At 46.8% G+C, this 21,793-nt stretch overlaps 1 protein-coding gene across 2 annotated transcripts in view; it reads left to right on the forward strand.

Moving 5' to 3' along the window:
- Positions 1 to 21,635, forward strand: part of setd5 (SET domain containing 5) — a 36,450-nt gene extending 14,815 nt beyond the window's left edge. Inside the window, exons 4-25 of one of the 2 annotated variants that reach the window (XM_072451836.1) lie at positions 185 to 451; positions 6,616 to 6,617; positions 7,978 to 8,027; positions 8,109 to 8,296; positions 9,458 to 9,496; positions 9,580 to 9,843; positions 10,144 to 10,292; positions 10,360 to 10,477; positions 10,544 to 10,653; positions 10,939 to 11,185; positions 11,693 to 11,773; positions 12,342 to 12,497; positions 12,598 to 12,978; positions 13,193 to 13,453; positions 13,524 to 13,641; positions 13,725 to 13,951; positions 14,107 to 14,163; positions 14,243 to 14,704; positions 16,079 to 16,171; positions 17,800 to 18,047; positions 18,244 to 18,365; positions 19,394 to 21,635. In XM_072451836.1, the coding sequence (XP_072307937.1) occupies positions 185 to 451; positions 6,616 to 6,617; positions 7,978 to 8,027; positions 8,109 to 8,296; positions 9,458 to 9,496; positions 9,580 to 9,843; positions 10,144 to 10,292; positions 10,360 to 10,477; positions 10,544 to 10,653; positions 10,939 to 11,185; positions 11,693 to 11,773; positions 12,342 to 12,497; positions 12,598 to 12,978; positions 13,193 to 13,453; positions 13,524 to 13,641; positions 13,725 to 13,951; positions 14,107 to 14,163; positions 14,243 to 14,704; positions 16,079 to 16,171; positions 17,800 to 18,047; positions 18,244 to 18,365; positions 19,394 to 19,416 (3,663 nt within the window). In that variant the 3' untranslated portion in view covers positions 19,417 to 21,635. Of the gene's footprint in view, positions 1 to 184; positions 452 to 6,615; positions 6,618 to 7,977; positions 8,028 to 8,108; positions 8,316 to 9,457; positions 9,497 to 9,579; positions 9,844 to 10,143; positions 10,293 to 10,359; positions 10,478 to 10,543; positions 10,654 to 10,938; positions 11,186 to 11,692; positions 11,774 to 12,341; positions 12,498 to 12,597; positions 12,979 to 13,192; positions 13,454 to 13,523; positions 13,642 to 13,724; positions 13,952 to 14,106; positions 14,164 to 14,242; positions 14,705 to 16,078; positions 16,172 to 17,799; positions 18,048 to 18,243; positions 18,366 to 19,393 lie in introns of those variants that run through there. The other variant, XM_072451835.1, reaches the window with a different exon arrangement.
- The last annotated feature ends 158 nt before the right edge of the window (positions 21,636 to 21,793 follow it).

The raw sequence follows: 21,793 nt of genomic DNA on the forward strand, positions 1-21,793 counted from the left end.
TGGATGTACAATGTTTGATCCATGTGGCAATATTTATTACTATTTTATTCAAACGGGACAAAACTGAGCGCATTGCCACATTTAAATTAGTGTCCATAGGTCATCTAGCCAAAGGCTAATCAAACACACACTTAAAAAGTATAGTGTATATATATTTTTTTCATCATATATATATTTTTTGCAGATGCAGCAGTCTTCCGTTGTGTGTTGCCAAGATCACAATTATGGTGCGCCTCCGCCCCCCACGCCACCTGCTTCCCCGCTGTCCCAAACAATCATTCCCCGCATGGAGCTCAACGGTGTGGTTCGACCTTCTCGCTATCAGAAATCTGCTGAGGACAACTCCGCAGACAGTGATAGCTCCTCTGATGATGAGCTGCCCAACTCCAGCTGGTGTCAATGTAGTCTGACAGCAGACAATATCCTCATCAAGTGTGACCACTGCAGGTCTGTCACACACCTATGTCTTAGTTTTGAGTTAATGTATATTTTGGATTTTTCTTGCGTACATACTTTGCAATGTACTGGTTGTGCTCAACACTACGCTATTTTAAATATATATTTTGCTTTGTATGTCTAATTGACTAGGATAAAGATAAAATATAAAAATAATAAAGCATAGCTAGGGCCTAGACTGTGAGTAAAATGGTTGCATATGCAAATTATATTTTTTTTCAGTGTGCTACAAAAAATATCAGTGAGTGGAAGAAAAAAAAACGAGCCGTCTCCTACAAACTTTTCAGTTGCACTTCGGCCCGCTCTGCAGCGCTCACAAAACATCTCGCTAGCCTTGGGTTGTTTTCCCACAGCTTCGAGTTGCCAGCCAAAGTGCAGGCTCTGTCCCCCATGTGAGAGAATGGTTCAGTCCAGTCTCATGCAAAGCACAACTTCTGGTGCTTGAAAAATATAGAGTAGAACTAAGCGTCAACATTTTTAATTTTTCGGCACAAAAGTATGGCAAAAAGGGTAGCGAAAGATTCATATTGCTGCATTACTGTGAATGACAGAGGGAGGGAGAGAGAGACCGAGACAGGGGGAGCGGGATAGCGAGAGAGGAAGGGAGAGTGAGTGAGGGAGGGTGGGAGAGTGAGTGAGTGAGGGAGAGGGAGGGAGAGGGAGGGGGTGGGAGAGTGAGGGTGGGAGAGTGAAAGCGAGGGAGAGAGTGAAAGCGAGGGAGAGAGTGAAAGCGAGGGAGAGAGTGAAAGCGAGGGAGAGAGTGAAAGCGAGGGAGAGAGTGAAAGCGAGGGAGAGAGTGAAAGCGAGGGAGAGAGTGAAAGCGAGGGAGAGAGTGAAAGCGAGGGAGAGAGAGTGAAAGCGAGGGAGAGAGAGTGAAAGCGAGGGAGAGAGAGTGAAAGCGAGGGAGAGAGAGTGAAAGCGAGGGAGAGAGAGTGAAAGCGAGGGAGAGAGAGTGAAAGCGAGGGAGAGAGAGTGAAAGCGAGGGAGAGAGAGTGAAAGCGAGGGAGAGAGAGTGAAAGCGAGGGAGAGAGTGAAAGCGAGGGAGAGAGTGAAAGCGAGGGAGAGAGTGAAAGCGAGGGAGAGAGTGAAAGCGAGGGAGAGAGAGTGAAAGCGAGGGAGAGAGAGTGAAAGCGAGGGAGAGAGAGTGAAAGCGAGGGAGAGAGAGTGAAAGCGAGGGAGAGAGAGTGAAAGCGAGGGAGAGAGAGTGAAAGCGAGGGAGAGAGAGTGAAAGCGAGGGAGAGAGAGTGAAAGCGAGGGAGAGAGAGTGAAAGCGAGGGAGAGAGAGTGAAAGCGAGGGAGAGAGTGAGAGCGAGGGAGCGAGTGAGAGCGAGGGAGCGAGTGAGCGAGCGAGGGAGCGAGCGAGGGAGCGAGCGAGGGAGCGAGGGAGCGAGCGAGGGAGCGAGCGAGGGAGCGAGCGAGGGAGCGAGCGAGGGAGCGAGGGAGGGAGCGAGCGAGGGAGCGAGCGAGGGAGCGAGCGAGGGAGCGAGCGAGGGAGCGAGAGAGCGAGCGAGGGAGCGAGCGAGGGAGCGAGGGAGCGAGGGAGCGAGGGAGCGAGGGAGCGAGAGAGCGAGCGAGCGAGGGAGCGAGAGAGCGAGGGAGCGAGGGAGCGAGAGAGCGAGAGAGCGAGCGAGGGAGCGAGAGAGCGAGCGAGAGAGCGAGGGAGCGAGAGAGCGAGCGAGAGAGCGAGGGAGCGAGAGAGCGAGGGAGCGAGAGAGCGAGCGAGAGAGCGAGGGAGCGAGAGAGGGAGCGAGCGAGCGAGGGAGCGAGGGAGCGAGGGAGCGAGCGAGGGAGCGAGAGAGCGAGGGAGCGAGGGAGCGAGAGAGCGAGGGAGCGAGAGAGCGAGGGAGCGAGGGAGCGAGAGAGCGAGGGAGCGAGAGAGCGAGGGAGCGAGGGAGAGAGCGAGGGAGCGAGGGAGCGAGGGAGAGAGCGAGGGAGCGAGGGAGCGAGGGAGCGAGGGAGCGAGAGAGCGAGGGAGAGAGCGAGGGAGAGAGCGAGGGAGCGAGCGAGGGAGAGAGCGAGGGAGAGAGCGAGGGAGCGAGCGAGGGAGAGAGCGAGGGAGAGAGCGAGGGAGCGAGCGAGGGAGAGAGCGAGGGAGCGAGCGAGGGAGCGAGCGAGGGAGAGAGGGAGCGAGGGAGAGAGGGAGAGAGGGAGCGAGGGAGCGAGGGAGCGAGCGAGGGAGCGAGGGAGAGAGGGAGCGAGGGAGCGAGCGAGGGAGCGAGGGAGCGAGCGAGGGAGGGAGCGAGCGAGGGAGCGAGGGAGGGAGCGAGCGAGGGAGCGAGCGAGGGAGCGAGCGAGGGAGCGAGCGAGGGAGCGAGGGAGCGAGCGAGGGAGCGAGCGAGGGAGCGAGCGAGGGAGCGAGCGAGGGAGCGAGGGAGCGAGCGAGGGAGCGAGCGAGGGAGCGAGGGAGCGAGCGAGGGAGGGAGCGAGGGAGCGAGCGAGGGAGCGAGCGAGGGAGCGAGCGAGGGAGCGAGGGAGCGAGCGAGGGAGCGAGCGAGGGAGCGAGGGAGCGAGCGAGGGAGGGAGGGAGCGAGGGAGCGAGGGAGCGAGGGAGCGAGCGAGGGAGCGAGCGAGGGAGCGAGGGAGCGAGCGAGGGAGCGAGGGAGCGAGGGAGCGAGCGAGGGAGCGAGCGAGGGAGCGAGCGAGGGAGCGAGCGAGGGAGCGAGCGAGGGAGCGAGCGAGGGAGGGAGCGAGGGAGCGAGCGAGGGAGCGAGCGAGGGAGGGAGCGAGGGAGCGAGCGAGCGAGGGAGGGAGCGAGGGAGCGAGGGAGGGAGCGAGGGAGCGAGGGAGCGAGCGAGCGAGCGAGGGAGCGAGGGAGCGAGGGAGCGAGGGAGCGAGGGAGCGAGGGAGCGAGGGAGGGAGCGAGGGAGCGAGGGAGCGAGGGAGCGAGGGAGCGAGCGAGCGAGGGAGCGAGGGAGCGAGGGAGCGAGGGAGCGAGGGAGGGAGCGAGGGAGGGAGCGAGGGAGGGAGGGAGGGAGGGAGCGAGGGAGGGAGGGAGCGAGCGAGGGAGGGAGCGAGGGAGGGAGCGAGGGAGCGAGGGAGCGAGGGAGCGAGGGAGGGAGCGAGGGAGGGAGCGAGGGAGCGAGGGAGCGAGGGAGGGAGCGAGCGAGGGAGCGAGCGAGGGAGCGAGGGAGCGAGGGAGGGAGCGAGGGAGGGAGCGAGGGAGGGAGCGAGGGAGCGAGGGAGGGAGCGAGCGAGGGAGCGAGGGAGCGAGCGAGGGAGCGAGCGAGGGAGCGAGCGAGGGAGCGAGCGAGGGAGCGAGGGAGCGAGGGAGCGAGCGAGGGAGCGAGGGAGCGAGCGAGGGAGCGAGCGAGGGAGCGAGCGAGGGAGCGAGCGAGCGAGGGAGGGAGCGAGCGAGGGAGCGAGCGAGGGAGCGAGCGAGCGAGCGAGGGAGCGAGGGAGCGAGCGAGGGAGCGAGCGAGGGAGCGAGCGAGCGAGCGAGGGAGCGAGCGAGGGAGCGAGCGAGGGAGCGAGCGAGCGAGGGAGCGAGCGAGGGAGGGAGCGAGGGAGCGAGCGAGCGAGGGAGCGAGCGAGGGAGGGAGCGAGCGAGGGAGGGAGCGAGCGAGGGAGCGAGCGAGGGAGCGAGCGAGCGAGGGAGCGAGCGAGGGAGCGAGCGAGGGAGCGAGCGAGGGAGGGAGCGAGCGAGGGAGGGAGCGAGCGAGGGAGCGAGCGAGGGAGCGAGCGAGGGAGGGAGCGAGCGAGGGAGGGAGCGAGCGAGGGAGCGAGCGAGGGAGCGAGCGAGGGAGGGAGCGAGCGAGGGAGGGAGCGAGCGAGGGAGCGAGGGAGCGAGCGAGGGAGCGAGCGAGGGAGCGAGCGAGGGAGGGAGCGAGGGAGCGAGCGAGGGAGCGAGCGAGGGAGCGAGGGAGGGAGCGAGGGAGCGAGCGAGGGAGCGAGCGAGGGAGCGAGCGAGGGAGCGAGCGAGGGAGGGAGCGAGGGAGCGAGCGAGGGAGGGAGCGAGGGAGCGAGCGAGGGAGGGAGCGAGGGAGCGAGCGAGGGAGGGAGCGAGGGAGCGAGCGAGGGAGGGAGCGAGGGAGGGAGCGAGGGAGGGAGCGAGGGAGCGAGCGAGGGAGCGAGCGAGGGAGCGAGCGAGGGAGGGAGCGAGGGAGGGAGCGAGGGAGGGAGCGAGGGAGCGAGCGAGGGAGGGAGCGAGGGAGCGAGCGAGGGAGCGAGCGAGGGAGCGAGCGAGGGAGCGAGCGAGGGAGGGAGCGAGGGAGCGAGGGAGCGAGCGAGGGAGCGAGCGAGGGAGCGAGGGAGCGAGCGAGGGAGCGAGGGAGCGAGCGAGGGAGGGAGCGAGGGAGCGAGGGAGCGAGGGAGCGAGGGAGCGAGGGAGGGAGGGAGGGAGGGAGCGAGCGAGCGAGGGAGCGAGCGAAAGCGAGCGAAGAGAGAGAGGGAGAGAGTGAGAGAGTGAAAGCGAGCGAAAGCGAGCGAAGAGAGAGAGAGTGAAAGCGAGCGAGTGAGAGAGAGAGAGGGAGAGAGTGAGAGAGTGAAAGCGAGCGAGCGAGGGAGCGAGGGAGCGAGGGAGCGAGCGAGCGAGGGAGCGAGGGAGGGAGCGAGCGAGCGAGGGAGGGAGCGAGGGAGGGAGCGAGGGAGGGAGCGAGCGAGCGAGGGAGGGAGCGAGGGAGCGAGCGAGGGAGGGAGGGAGCGAGGGAGCGAGGGAGGGAGCGAGGGAGCGAGCGAGCGAGGGAGCGAGCGAGAGAGAGGGAGAGAGTGAGAGAGTGAAAGCGAGCGAAAGCGAGCGAAGAGAGAGAGAGTGAAAGCGAGCGAGTGAGAGAGAGAGAGGGAGAGAGTGAGAGAGAGAGAGGGAGAGAGTGAGAGAGTGAAAGCGAGCGAGAGAGAGAGAGAGAGCGAGTGAGAGAGAGAGCGAGTGAGAGAGAGAGAGCGCGAGTGAGAGAGAGAGAGCGCGAGTGAGTGAGAGAGAGAGCGAGTGAGAGAGAGAGAGCGCGAGTGAGAGAGAGAGAGCGCGAGTGAGAGAGAGAGAGAGCGAGTGAGAGAGAGAGAGAGAGCGAGTGAGAGAGAGAGAGAGAGCGAGTGAGAGAGAGAGAGAGAGAGCGAGTGAGAGAGAGAGAGAGAGAGCGAGTGAGAGAGAGAGAGAGTGAGAGAGAGAGAGAGCGAGTGAGAGAGAGAGAGAGCGAGAGAGAGAGAGAGAGAGAGAGAGAGAGAGAGAGAGAGAGCGAGAGAGAAAGAGAGAGCGAGAGAGAGAGAGAGAGCGAGGGAGGGAGAGCGAGGGGGAGAGAGAGAGCGAGCAAGGTTAGAAGGAGCCGCAGGGGTGTGAGGAGCAGACCTGCAGCTCTGAGCCTCTGTGATGGGGGCGGCGTGCATCACGATCGTTTAAACTGTTTTGCTACATTATGTGTCTGTGCAAATGTGATGAGTCAGTGTGACTTGATGGGTCGCACCATTGCCACTACAGAAAAATGTTAGTCTAGAGCACAAGTAGGCAAATGTTTTGTTCCAAAGGCCACATTGGGGTATCAGCATGTTGGGGCTGGACTTGTTTTCATACTGGTACTTTCTTATTTAAATGTATGGTCTCACACATCGTAAACGGTAAACTATGTAATTAAAAAAGGATGTGTCTTTGATTTGGTTCCTCCCCCAGTGTTTGGAAAACCCCAGGTTCAGAGCCCATAATTATTTATTATGAATAGAAATTATTATTATTGTTTTCGTTACTTTTTTCTTCATATACAATCTTCCTGGTCCCTGACCCACAATTTGAGAACCTCTGCTCTCTTAGAACAGAATTGGGCAACAAAAGCCTTTGTATCATAATAGTCAGATTCAGAGTGACGACAGCAGGTGTCCAGACCAAGTTTAGTTCCCTTTGCTTCGTTATCATTAACACAGCCATGAGAGGCAGCTTCGGTCAGACAACTGCTTTATTGGCTTTGTTTTTAGCTAATTCAAGTCCAAGTCTACCTGTCCTCTCCTGAACATAGTGTCGAGTTAGTTTTGGTTGGAATAAATGTAACAAGATCGAGCTTCAGTGCACGTCAAGCAGACGAGTGTGATGCGCAGCAAGAGAGGAGGAAAAAAGGAGCAGACACTGCGGTGTTGTATTACAAAGTGTTTGAAACATGAACAAGAGCAGACTTTGTTTGACTAACGAGGACGAGGTGTGCTATGCAGGAGTAGAGGGAGGGAGAGTGTGTCATGGTGCAGCTGTGAGTGGGGACCAGGAGGTGCACAGAGATCCATTTGTGTCTGTTGCCAATAAACAGGTGCAAAGTATCGCTGCTAGCGGTGCGGCCTTAGCGGAGGATTTAACGGTCCTTATACTGAGTTATTAATAGCTGGCAGGGCCTTAGTTTGCACACCTCAGGTCTAGAGCCCTGATAGCTATTTGTAAATACTATGTCATAAATTGGAGGATTTTGAACTCAGTGAATCACTCCATCCATCCATCCATTTTCTACCACTTCTTCCCTTTCACTCACTGTTCAAAATTGTCACATAAAATAGTCACACAAAAATTACAACAAACAAATGTGCTCTCACCTTTTGTGTCACTGTAAGAAAACTGGGATTAGGCTGTTCATCAGGATGCCTCATCACACTTGGAATGGGATGATACCATTTTGTCAAGATGTGTTGTTTTTTCTCGATACTTGAGTCACAATTGTGATATAATTTAGCTTTTGTTGGGCCACAGAACAGAAATGTGTGCTACCTTCTTGTTAATTTGCTAAATAAAACTGAACATTACAATAAATTACAATATGCATTTATGTGTATGTTTATGTGTATGTTCTTGATATGCTACTTGCGTATAGGCTAGGCTTTTTCCATTTTGTTTTACTTTGCATTTCATATATTGGAATCTTTTATTCAACTAAAGTTTTACAAATTAAATTATACCTTGTTAAGGTGTCAAACCGATTTTCCGTCCAAAGAAAACTTTGAAAATAATGTAAAAAGATTGTGTTCTACGTGTTGCAACATATTTACTCGCACATAAAAGCTAAAAGTGATCTTGCACTTTTTCAAAGTTCATATTTAGTCCTTCCTAGGTTTGTTTACATTAAATATAAAATGACAGAAAGATATGATATAGCTGCAGTAAGTCTGCTGTTTTCCTCTGTCTGCAAAAGAACAGCAATGCTTAACTCTTTCCTAGTAAAATGACAACAGTTCTCACGGCGTATTAGGCAAGTAGTAAGTAGATTAGTCTTAACTTGGGGCAGGGCTATTCATCTACAATACTTCAATACCTTGAAGTGCCTATGACGGGTTGGACCACTCATTGACCTAAAATGCAGTTAAGATAAATGTATTTAGATTTTTTCTTGAAATTATGAAAATCCCAGAATAGAATTTTTTTTCAGTGTCCCTAGTGTGATCTTCTACAGTTTTCTCCACAAATACCTACTCGATTGCTGTAACACTATAATTTATATATACAACAGGTATAAATGTACCTAATAAAGTCAGAATTATAAAAACCTGTCATGTGCACTTTAAAACAAAACAAAAACTAAAATACATCGAAAATAAAATCCTTCTGTTTGTTTGCCTACTTTGCAGGGACAGCTGTAAAAGATCAAAGGGTCACAGAAATCCCGAAAATGTATCTGGTATGTTGTGTTTGTTTACTAATTTATAAATGTATTTGCAGTGTTGAAAATGTGATTTGACATTTGATTTTACATTGTTAGCAGGAGAAAGCAGTGCTACTGAAAGTGGCGACGAGGAGGTGTCTCCTTCAACTGTGTCTTATACAGCCACCCAACATACGCCCACCAGCATTAAACTCACAGTCAACAGAGTCAAACGAAGTAAATCCAAAAAGAGAAAGAAAAGCACAGAGAAGACTCGTGGTATGGCCAAGGCCAAGAAGGTCAAGGTAAAACTGACTCATGCTGGTAATGTGATGGACTCTATGGGCCATATTTTGCCCTCATTCCTAGTGCAAACGGGAGCCGTGGCCATAGGACAGTTCCAGTTCAGGCTCCTGCTGCCTTCACAACGTTAATGCGAGTGTAAAGAGGCTGTACATGGAGAGGGAGGGTGCAAGTCTATATATGGTGATGGCATTTGAATCAGTGACTAACTAGCATTCAAAAGCACCACCTGTGGGTGATGTTTGCAGTCATGGCCTCACATCCAGGCGCTAGGTTTAGACGCATTATAAAACATACATACACAAGAGATTTAGTCTATAATTCTATAAGCAAAGCAAACTAGATACAAGATGATTGTCCTGTTTGTCTGTGCTCAGCGGGTAAATATACTGACAACTCATTCAGTCAGTCATTTTGTTTTATTTCTTGGTTGTCGGTGTAATCCCTCATTCGTCTAGGAGGGTTCCATTGTAGAAAAAGAATCAGTTGTAGTCATCTGGACTCAGTTTTTTTTTTTTTTTTTTTTTTTTTTTTTTAAACGATACGTTGCAAATCAAGACCGGGAACTCTGATATTTATCCTACTCTGGGTAGGCCCTGCCCACCGGGCGGGAGAGAAATGGTCAGCAAATGTGGCGCACTTCTGGAAAGGGCCATTGTGCAATTGTCACATCACATGTTTTAAAGGTCTCATTAACAATGATTAAGTAGGCAGTGTGTGATGTTTTGAAAATGTAATGAGAGAAGCACACTACCTGTAACGGCTTTTCCTCTCTTCAATTTCACAATTAAATCTATTTTTATAACGCCTGAAATCACAACAGCAGTTGCCTCGAGGGGCTTGTCTTAATCATGTCGTATTCCTGAACTGCACTTTCACACATCCAAACTACGTCCTGATAAGTCTTCATAGCCGAGAAAGAATAGTCTTGTCCTCCTCAGTGGCGCTGTTTAGGTCTACTTGACAGAATGTACCACAACATGCCCTCATTTGCTTCACTCCCCCTCATATGTTCCACGCTTACGCTCTGAGCATTTGCTCTGATGCTAGATGTCAACGCTTAGATCTGGGGCAAAATACGGCCCTATATCATTATTTACAATGTACAATTCTTGAACCAGAAACATGTTGACTTCATGTGAATGTACTTTTTGATTATCCAGGCTTTCAGAGAGGGCTCCAGAAAATCCATGCGAATGAAGGTATGGCTATTCTTTAGAATTGCCTCTTAGAGCATTTGTAAGTTTTCCACTATTAAGTTACGGTGGCTGTGTGTACCATTCAGAACTCAACAACAGATGCTAGTGTGCTGGATGAAAACACTTCAGAGGGATGGGAGAGCAAAATCCGTAAGTGGACGGACCAATACGAGGAAGCTCTGGTGAATCAGTACAGTGCAGATGTGCAGTTGCTCCTCCAGCACCACAGTGGCAGCTCCAGGGGCTCTCAGTCACCCTCATCATCACAAACCAGTCCAGCTGAGCCCATAGACACTATAGACCCCACAGCACTCTCCTGTAACAACACAGTCCTCGGATCACAAATGCAGGTAAGTGGCAACAAAGCAGACTATTTTGCCAGGCATGGGACATAACATGATTTAAATAATTAACCTATTTGAAAATTGCCATTGTAATATTGTTTAAGTATGTTGGTCTTCATTCATAGAGCTTGGATCAAACTTTTAATGGCATCTGTCAATTGTCTGTAGAGTTTTGTTTTTGATAGTCTGTCTTTTTGGGCGTTTGCCATAACGCAAAGTGTTGGACATTTGATCTTATGCCCTGTAGTGGGACTAGTATTGTAAACTTGTCTGTCATTGATTAATGGCAATGAATTTTTTTCATAGCTGCAGTTGGGTCGTGTTACTCGCGTGCAGAAACACAGGAAGATTTTACGAGCGGCCAAGACTTTGGAGCCTGATACCCTCATTATTGAGTACCGGGGGAAGGTCATGCTCAAACAACAGTTTGAAGTCAATGGTCACTTTTTCAAAAAGTAAGATTTCCATTATACAGTTACATTGTGACAAAATATGATTTTATTTATGTTTGTTATGTTTTAGACCCTATCCATTTGTGCTATTCTACTCAAAGTACAATGATGTAGAGATGTGTGTTGATGCGCGGACATTTGGGAACGATGCCCGGTTTATCAGGAGGTCTTGCACTCCCAATGCTGAAGTAAGCTACATATTATGCAAAAATTTAATTTTTTTAGATTTTAGTCAACAAGGCCATGTGTTTCAGGTTCGACATATGATTGCTGAAGGGATGATTCACTTGTGCATCTACGCTGTTAGTCAAATCACTAAGGATTCTGAGGTCACCATTGGGTTCGACTTTGATTTTAATAGTTGGTCAGTATTTTAATCATTTTATTCTGATGAATTCTGCCATTGCTATTTAATTTCTGGCTATGGAAACAAAAGTGAACTGTATACACATTTTATTATTCACAATGACTGGTATAGTTCAAATGTTTTTTTATTAAAAGGGACATTTACTGTTAAACTCATTAAACCATACCAGCTGATGTTAGTCATGGCACCCTCAACCCATGAAACAAACTGTATGAATGTACTAAAAGATGTTCTGAAGAGGTGGCTTTTATGTAATCATTTGTTACTGTTTGTAACTTACAGTAATTACAAAGTGGACTGTGCTTGCCATAAGGGGAATGAGAACTGCCCAGTACAGAAACACAACCTGAACCCCACAGATAACTTAGTGAGTCCTCCATCACTTTTACCCCCAACTCCACTGATCGGAGCAGAGACGAGGAGAAGAAAGGCCCGAAGGAAAGAGCAAGACGGTTCAGGTCCTGACATTTACCAGTCCCAAGACCAGCACTCGGAGGCCAAAGATGCACAAGGAATCAGTGATACTGAGGTAATAACCTCAGCATTGTCAAATGTGCACAAGATTTACACTACTAAAAGTCATTTTTATTTACCTGACTATCCACATTGTAGATTCCAAATGAAGGCATAAGAAACCAAAATATGTTTTGCCGTTCTAAACTAACTTTTTTCACTAGTGGCTTTGGTGTGATCTACTTTTTTATTTAGTCACTCTGACTTGCACATATTTGCACAAATAAATAATGTAGCAGAACACATGACATATAAAATATTATTGGTGAAGGATAAGGCAATTATGCACCAGCTCATTTGTAGCACATTTGAATCATGTATAGTGATCATCCATTTACTGAAACAAGTCACACAGCTGCTCTGTCCCGTCACAGCGTCAGACTTTCAGTGTTTTTTTTAATCATTATACTTCTGTGCCTAATCTGTTTCTGTACATAATCTGTGTTGCAACATTGGAAATTCCCAATTGTGGGACAAATAACGGTTATCTCTTCTCTTATCTTCCTATGTTTGTGCATTCAAGGAAAAACAATCAGATGACCTGAAGGCTGAAGAGAAAGACAACGAGCTGTTTGAAAACGGAGTGCCTGGCTCTAATAATAAAGTATGTTCTCAATAGTTACCTTTTTAAATGTTTGAAACCGTAGGTAAAATGTTTGAAACATCAAAGTAGAGTGGGGGGTTTAAATTGGCCTTATTATAACAACAACTACACCAATTGAGCTCTGGACCGAGGTCACAAAGATTAAATAATGGCCGTGGCTGGAGAGCCGCGGCGCGGTCAAATTGCCGCGCAGTTTCAGGGACCGCCGTATTTTTCCTTATACCCCGTTATAGCCTCATGGCTAACCCTAACCTTAACCCTAACCGTAACCCGGCGTGGTCTAAAATGGCGCTAAAACGCGGTCAAATAGCGGCGCGGTTTCAGGAGCCGCGGCGCGCGGCCAGCACAAAAATAACATTGCAGTTTCGGCCGCACGCCGCGGCACTGCAGACACTCCCTTAAATAATAGTGAATGTAATCAGTATCTAGTGTGCTTGTTGTAGCATCTTATGTGTATAGCCTGTAGATTTTTTTTTTTTTTTAATTACTCTTATAAATAAAGCACGTTGTGACTTCTCTTGTCCCTGAAAAGTACTAAGTAAGTAAACTTTGTTTGCTTTGTGTGTAGACGCTGAACATTGCAGAGAGACGGCGGAGGAAAGCAGGCCTTGTGGAGTTGAAAGAGGAGTGTGTAGAAGCTGATTCTCGGAGTGTCACTGTGGGAAATCAAAGTGCTCCTACCACTGGAGTTGGAATGAGTACTCGACGCACTACCTATGTCACTGTAAGTATAACCTGCCAAAATGCTTTATAACACAAAACTATGGCAAGTACACATTAAAAGTAAGTTAGTAATAAACTAACTTATCTAACATTTGCCTTAGGACCCAACTCCAGCTGATGAAAAGACTCCGCAAAGCCTTCCTGCCCCTGCTATTGCAGCTAAACCTTCACGACCGGCAAAGCCTAGGCCCAAAAGTCGAATTTCCCGTTATCGCTCCAGTTCATCACAACGTGCACGTCGCCAGCGCCAGGCTCTGGCTCAGCAGGCAGCAGCAGCTGCAGCAGCGGCAGCAGCAGCAGCTGTGGCAGCATCTGGTGCATTGGCTGATCAGGGTGCTGCTCTGGAAGAAGAGGCATCCCAGGGTCCCTATGGTGCTGAACTGGGAGATGGAGCTCTAGGTTCAGTGGGCCCTTTTGATGGAGATGGCCATGGTCCAAACTGTATCCACAGAGGCAACTTTCGCTACCCTAAGACCAAGAAGGTGAGTTATTGTCTGCCTGAATAAAGCATAATGTGGGAGGTTTAATTATCCTTTATTTTCGACCACACTGGCCATTACAACCATGAAACATGTATGGGTTTATATTTTGTACCAGGTTAGGTTAGTATTATTCCAGTGTTTGTTCTTAATAGATACACGCTAGCAAACTGATTTGGTCTAATAGCCTTTTTATCTTTGTACGTTCTTTCTGCAGTACTTGGTTACAGAGTGGTTAAATGACAAAGTGCCTGGAGGAGAGAAGCTGCCCCAAGAGTTTCCAGTGGAGCGTCCTTTGAGGATAACCACTGACCCCACCGTTCTGGCCACCACTTTGAATATGCTGCCTGGCCTGTCTCACACATCCATGATCTGTACCACTCCTAGACACTACATCCGTTTTGGCTCACCCTTTAACCCCGAGAGGCGCAGACCTCGACCGCTCCAGATGGATGGCACTTATGGCTGTTACAAGAAGGTGAGGCGTTGATGAATAAAGCCTAAAACCATCCAAATGTTAAACATCTTTTTGGGATTTCTCGTGGCAGAGGTGGATAAAGCAGATGGAAGATGAAAGCTGCTCTATCAGTGTTGAAGACGGAACAGAATCAACCTTGTCTCAGAAAAGTACGAGTAGCAGGTCATCTCCCAACCCACAGTCCACTGGTCAGTGTCCTGTCTGTGTACATGATGACACACTATTATTTATTATTATTTTAATGTTTATGTTCTTTCTTTTTAATTCACAGACGTCACTGCACCGATTAAAAAGCGCCGGTCGAAGTATCTGTCTGAATCAACACCAGCAACCACCTCGGGGCATTTACTCCGGCCCTTGTCACCCATCACCCCCCCTCCTCCAGAGGACCCACCTCATCTCCTACTTCAAACGCCTTGTCTGCTATCTAACGGCCTGCTCTATTCCCCCATGCCCTCACTGCCGACCAGCCGCTGCAACACACCACTGCAGTTTGAGGTATGCATAAGCGCATACTTGCTCTTAAGTTAACTACCACCACAACATATGTATTCTAATTAATTTTAATTCTGTAGTTAAATTCATAGAAATCATATTCTGTTACACTACTTAATTGAATCGTTGATAGCCTAAACTTTAGTTTGTGTCATTAGAACATATCCTCGCCGGAGGCATCTCCAGTCCACAGGCCAGAATCCATATCTCCTGAGGTACCTTTTCAATACAATCACTCAATGCCTCTTTAGTTGTTGTACATCCTTTAAGTTAACTTTCTCTTTTTCTTCTCAGCCATGTGTCCAAGCAGACTATGACATTTCCCGACCGCAGTTTTTAGAAGTGTCCCTCTCCTCTAGTCTGGAGAGCCCAGCTGCTATGATGTCTGATGAGTACTCCCTTCCTGGAGGTGTTGGAGGGCCTGATTCTCAGGGCCCAATAGTTGGAACTAATTCATTGAACCCAGCGTCTTGTCTGTCATCGGACCTAAGCAGGGAGCAAACTTTCAAGACGGAATTCAATCTCATTTATACTTGCTCACCGCTCAATGCAAACCTGGGAAACACACTCCCCACGGACCAGCGGCTCCTTAAAACAGAATGCTTTTCCCCAACAGAGTCTCTCCACAGCTCCTTAAGTGGTCATGGGCTCATGGGGGACCATGGGTCTATGTCTCCGTATGGGGACACTCTTTATGGAATGTACCCAGACAGTGGCACGCCACCGCACATGAGCAACCCGCCTCAAAAAAAGAAGGCAAGTATGTTTATTTAGACGACACATTTTTGGTTTGTTTTTGTCATGCTATTGTTGACCCAGTAAATGAAAACAAATATTATTACAATGAGAATGCCTGTCAAATTTAAAGTCATTCACAATGGTCAGATGCTCCACCAGTATACAGTTTCCTTATGCTACACTCAGACCGAACGCGATCGGCTGTCAGGCGCGAGTGATTTGCCTGTGAACGTTATGCAGAGGCCCGTTTACATGCGACTACGGCGCTGCGACGCTGGACACGTTTCTGGGTTTTGGACAAATCGTGCAGAACAGATTATGTGTATGGCCGTTGAAGTCCGAACATGTTTGTACTGTGGACAGGGCGTGTAGCGCGTTGGAAGCACAGAGCGACCAGGGCAAAGGGAGCGTCCAACATCTCCAAGCCGCTGTAAGTTATTATTTGCCTACTGTAGATCCATAACCTTCAAGTAAATTTAAATGGATAGTTCTCCAGCATCTGTGTAGATAGAAATGTCAAATTAAATTTCCAATTTGATTTTAAAAAAAAATCTCCTTTTACCATGTAAGGTTTGTCAGTGGAACTCACATAATACTCACATGTAAAACATAACGTATTTGCGATGATAGGAAATATCTTAATCATCATTTGTCTATTTGGCCTCTTTCCTCTTATCACAACGTTTTTATTTGCCTAAATATTTTTTTTAAATTGCATTTTAATATTGCCCAGACCTACTTATACTTACTCAATGTTTTTATAAAAATACTTCAAGTAGCTTATGTATCAAAAAGTACACTCTTTCGCCTACTGAAAGCTTATGTTTGGTTTCTATTCCTATTTAAGTGTTCAGGGGCGTGTCATCTGATGCTTTTTGTTTGTAATACCATGTAAAGGCTTTCATTTATAATTCTACCTATATGCCAAGTTTTCTGTTTAATTCCATCTGGTCTACAGTTTAGATTCTTAGATTATCATGCATTTGGGAAATAATTTGCAGCAGGTAATACTACGTGTGCCAAGTTAAGATTCAAGTTACTGAATCAAGTCCAGCATCGTGAATTGTGCTGCAACTAACCGTGTACCGCAGATTCGCGCACATTAATAAACTTCAAGCGTTTTGATGCTTTCGGTCTGAATGTAGCTTTAGTTTGCATAAGTAAGTTAATGTTTATAACACCAATATGTAATTGTTTATGACTTTACTGAAAGCCCACTTTCCAGAATGATGTATTGTCATAATATAACTACATGTGAGCATTTCCTTTGAATGAACCACATTGCAAATTGAGATCAGCAGCATCACCTCAGCAGGCTTAAGCTCTGACCTCCCCTCCTCCTACAACTTTACTCTGTTTGCCAAGTTTGTCTTCCACTTTTTTCCAAGGCAGAGGGCCAAGCAGTCACCCATTAGTCTGGTGACAGGGAAGACACATTACCAGACTATAGCTGTAAGAAGTGAATACAAGACAGTACAAAATATGGTGAATATTCTTAAAACTGCCTCTAGTGTGCATGTCAGTATTTTATTGCATCCGCATACAACACCCCATTATACAAGCTCTGTCCTTTCCCTCCAACGTACATTGAGTTGTTGTGACCATGTTTAGTGACGCATGAGTAATGGGTAGTTTAAAGTGAGTGAGTGTAGTAAACGTAGAATCCTCTTCTGCAGAAACATAGTAGCAGTTTCCAATATTCCACGTTCAGTATTTCTGTTACCCCTATAGAGTCGACTGTCCAGCACGCCAGCACTGGGGTTGACTGCCACAGATGTTATATTGAATATATAGATTTCTTTATATAATGGAAGCGCCAGGCTTGTCACAATGATTATAACAAAATTAAAGTCGCCTTATCGTTCAATTAAATAATAGGCTGGAACAATATATGTGTTGGGTAATATTTTTGGTTGGTCGACTTCCGAGATAATAAATAAGTACTTTAGCGTTTCATTCTGCTATTTATTTATTGCAGCTCATACCCATTTTGTTTTTAATGATATAATACATTTAGAAAAAAAGTTTTGGGTTTTGCGTTATTGTGTCAGTGGCATAAAGAAGTTACATTATTATCGTTTATTGTGATATTTAGCTGTAGGAATAGATTACACTTCAAAATATGTTATCAAGACTCGGAACGCGCTGCCCAGGGACGACGGGTGGAAATTGGCACTTAAATGTATAATATAATAATAAATCATTCATTAAAAAGAAATATTCAAAGCTATTAGCTATCGTGTTAAAATACAGTTTCCATTTTTAATTTGACCACTACCATCTTCTTACTTATCCAAATAAGTGTTGGTGTGGACAAAGAGTTTAATTCAATCTTTTTTTATAAAGGGGTATCTAGCTGATCAATTTAAAGTGTTCCGATAGTGAACCAACCCCTCCGTCAAGAGATTTTTAGTTTTATTAGGTTTGAATTGTTCCAAGCCACCGTGCCTAGAAAATTAAATATCAAGTGTCTTAGCCAACATGTCACTCAAATGAGGATTCTGTTTATATCTGAATTAAGCTCATTCTCATGTCCCATTTCCTCATGTATTCACACCGAAAGACCTCTCATTCAGTCAAAGCCTGTTGGCGGTGTATGTGGTCATTGGTGTTGGTGTGCGTCTGAACAGTTTGTGGGTGTTGTGGGTGTCCTGTATGGTTGCATTTTGTGATGGTTTCAATTTCAAATGCCTGCTCCATTGCAAATGCTGTAGCTGCTTTATGCTACTAACCATGCATTCAGTTCACAATAGTAATGCACCAAACTCCATAGCAAATGAGTAATGCATTGTGCAGCTGTTTCCGTAGTGATAAAGTGAACAGGTCAGGTGTGTCTTGGTAAAATGCATGACGTGTTTCGTCCCTTATGGATGTCAGATTGATGTGAAAGCAGGGTTCCCATGTGTCTCCTTTTTTATTTCATTTTAGTATGTTACAAATGACAATTTTACAACTGTCTGTCTCTAAGTTTATAGTAATGGCCATTATTTATTGGGAAGTAGGTTTTGAAGCAAAAGCGCTGAAGAAAGGCCTTCAGTAAAAGTGGGAACCCTGAAAAGCTGCTGTGTGCTGTTACAGCCATGGTTTGACAGTATGTTTATGTTTTGCCCCAGGTGTCTTTGCTGGAGTACCGGAAAAGGAAGCAGAGCTGTGGTCGTGACCCAGAGTCCCTAAGTGCCACACACACGCCCCCTGGCAGCCATTACAGCCAGGACACTCATCACAGTCAACGGCTCCAGCATCGGGCCTCCCCTCACCCTTATCCACCTTCTGTTCAGCCTTACTCCAGTCCCCACACAGAGGCAGTCAGCCCCACAGAACCACAGCCCTCTGCGTCGTCCCGACACCAGGACAATCAGTGGTGAGAGGCGTTTGTTTACCAGCTCTAACTGGCTGATCATGTCGTTATAAAACAATTATTCCTGTACTGGTTTTATTGTACTATGCATTCACTGATCTAGCAATGGTTAAATTCATCTGTAGACAACTTTTTCCTCTCTTGGTACCAAAATACAAGTTTAACTTTCTCCTGTAACAGCTCCCTTGTATCTTCACAGGATGGTTCCTACCAGTGTTGAACGTCTAAGGGAAGGGCAGGGAGTTCTAGAGCGAGTGCTGAGAAGCATCAAGAGTGAGCGTACCTACAAGCACGGTGAAGCTTCAAGTGACAAAGAATGTGGTATGTACATATGAGATACTAGTGCAGGGGTCTCCAATTATATTTTTCAGGGGGCCAGATTTTTCGGACGGCTAAGGTCTGGGGACCAGATTGCAAAATCACATCACAATTTTATGTTTTATCTCTAAGATCCACAAACAAGAAGTAGTAAAAATATAACAATAGTACATTACTAAAAACGGGACAAAAGCACTAAAACCCAGGCAAGGCAAATCCAGTGTTTACCAGAAACCTGACTTTACTAGTTTATGCAGACAAGGCCAGGTATAAACAATTTAGAGGCGCCTAAAGCAAAGGTGCACATGTTCCAGGACGAGACCGCGGTCCACCTTTCATAACCCGACCTGTGGGACAATCCGCACATCACGCACAGCGGCCTTTCAATCCAACGAGGAAGCCTGGAAAACACGCTGTCCTCCGGTGTCACGGCGCGTAATGTTCCTCGTTTTTGAGCAGACTTCCACTCTGAGCACACGGTCCTTACGCATGTTACATTTACACCAAATTATCATATATTTTTAATCACAGGAAACTGGGCCAGGGGCCAGACCAAATTGCTTTGGGGTTCAGACTTGGCCCGCCTACTGGAGACCTGTGTACTAGTGTATGCAGTCTAACATACTCCATCCCTGCTGTAGTTACAAACTTGCCCACAGAATGTAAATCAATTCACTTTCAGTTGCGTGTGTTTTTGAGCACAACAGTAAGACGATTCTGGGATGTTTGCGCAGCCAAATCGGGAACCCAGTGAAGACGGGCTGTCTCCACTATATAAAAGAATTGGCTTGTTTATTCTAATGTTATTCTTGATTTGCCCAAAGAATAACATTTTATTTGATTGTACCTCCAGGTGGGTCACATCTGGAGGTACAGTAAAATATAAGTTACCATGAAATCTGTTGGCCAGTATAGTAAAGGTTTCCTACATTTTCACAAATAAGGTCAAATCAATGAAACAATGTTACAATGTTTGTAATTGTCAACTTTTGAAGTGATCAACTAACGATCTTGTGTGTTCTTGTGTTCAGTCTACAGAGAGCCAGCAGACTGACAGCTCGTCATTCCCTCAGCAGACCTCCCAGTCTCCATTCCAAGATTCCGTCAGTCCCTCGGCAAGGCTCACATTTGCGTCTGGGCCACTCCTTGGGCCACCTTCTTGATCACTCTGTGACTTCCTGAACTCTCTCCTTTGAGCGCTCTACACCAGCAGACTCGCACAGCTGGCCACAGGATCCAGGCTGGGTGCTGGGTGAAGCATGCCCCAAACCACACACTACCCACCAGAGGAGCTTGATCCAGTGGACAGGCTGAGAATTACTGACACCGTGTGGAAGAGTGAGGATGTGCACTAGAGTGAGAGTTGCAGTCAAAGTCACTAAAGAGCAGTTGGCATTCAGGTTGTTTTGGGACTTTGAGGACAATAGATGTACAGACCATCCAGGAACAAGGACTTGTGGATTCATTTTAGTTTTTTCATTGTTTCCTTTGCTTTGTGGGATATTGTTATGATACGTTGCCCAAAGATCATAGACACTTTATGGAAATGGTGACTGCTTGGACGACCTCTCCTCCTGCGTTCTAAAGTGCCAGGCTCGCAAGAGGTTCACAAACATCCATATTCAGCACTATCTGTTGGGATACATGAGTGGGTCTATTTTTTTATGTTTGGCAAATGTCAATGTGTACGTAAAGAAACCCATCAATCAGAAAACTTTTAATGGAAAGTGCAGATAAATGAGTGCTAATAAAGTCTACTTTGACTTGTAATTCATTAAGAGCATCATACCTGATGTCCAAATAAACATCCATTTATTGTACTGGTTCATTGTACCTAAAATTGATTCCTAAGAATCGACACAATGAAGGGTTATTACAGTTAAAGAGTCATCAGCAATAATAATTTTAAGGCCAGTCAGATATTGTAGACAATGTTTATGTTGAAGGTTTTTGTTTTTAAAGAACTATTTCAGACTAGCCAACATTCTATCTGTTGCCTTGTACTGCATCAGCCCATGGTGTATGCCTTTTATAATTTGGATTTAAAAAAGATAACTGGGGTTTACGGACCTCAGATCATACCCAACCTCGTAACCTAATGGCAAATTGAAAGAAGCAGAGATGCAGCTATGAATGTATATTTTAAGTGTATAGTACTTCACTTGCTTTTACTACACTGGGGTCATTTGGTTTTCTAGTTGCAAACCATTCAGTACATTTTTTTTCAACCCACTCTTTCCCAGCACCATTCCATTATGACAGCTTTTGGTAAACCCATGTATAGCCCTCGGTCAATGATCTCATTTTCCTTCTTTACTTCTGCCCCTTTCACTTTTATTTAAATTACTGTGTCACTGACATGTACCATTGTATATGATACAGTACATGCCCTTGGCGTTTAAGGTGCTGCATTTCCCGGTGAAATAAATGCCACATCCACATCTAGAGCTGATCTAGCCACTATATTAGTTGAAATCTGTTTTTTATTTTGTTCATATTGAGCAGAGTTTCCTGTGATTGTGTTTAGAGAAATAACCAAATAGGCATTTTATTCACATGTTGGGTTTGATCTATTCAAGTACTACTTTCCCCCATTTCTGACCAATCCTTGCATTCCATGTGATACCGAGGGATCTCTGAGGGAGTACTTAGATAATTGTTAAAAGTTTATAACTACTGCTGCTAAGTTCTTTTGGAGGAGCTACTTCTCCTTGGAAAAGTTGGTGTATTTCTTTGTTGCAATCCTTCTGATTGAAGAGGTGGTATTGCTAATGCAGTGGTGGGACCTTTAGCTGGTCTGAATGCCAGCACCACACTGGGGTGAGCAGCTCTACTTCCGTTTTCCCCTGCTCCAACTTCAACACAAGGAATGTTTGACCCAAACAGAGAAATAGTTTGTGGCTCAAATTTACCAGCACCTTAAAACAAGGGATTCAACCTTAAAACACAAAAGGACATAATGTATGACTATATGACCTGTGTATAGAAAGATATGTGATATATAGACTTGTATGAAGACATAGTACACATGATTTCTGTTTCCTGGACTTTCTGACGATTGGAAGTTAATCTTTGGGTCTGTTCCTTGGTTCCTCTCAGATGCTGCATTCTTTTTTGTACGTTTCTGTTGGATTTGTTTAATTTTCACACAGATCATAGTAACTAATTCAATTGTTGCCCTCCAAAAGATTTAAGAAGAGTTGTATTGCATTTTGATAATAAAATAATCATGATGATAGAGTTTTAAAACCATTATTGTACTATGGCATCGGATGAATTTTTTTATTTTTTTTCTTGTGTACTTTTATTTTTTTTCCACACAACCAGCATTTAAAGATTTCTCAGGAATGAATTGTGGGCCTACTGGTACATGTTGATAACTCGTGATTTAATGAACTACTATTGCTAGTTGCCCTGAACAAAATCCAAGT

This window comes from Eucyclogobius newberryi, unplaced genomic scaffold (genome assembly GCF_026437365.1).
Source record: "Eucyclogobius newberryi isolate DKJ021-1_F unplaced genomic scaffold, fEucNew1.0.hap1 SCAF_19, whole genome shotgun sequence".
In the NCBI taxonomy this organism is placed as follows: domain Eukaryota; kingdom Metazoa; phylum Chordata; class Actinopteri; order Gobiiformes; family Gobiidae; genus Eucyclogobius; species Eucyclogobius newberryi.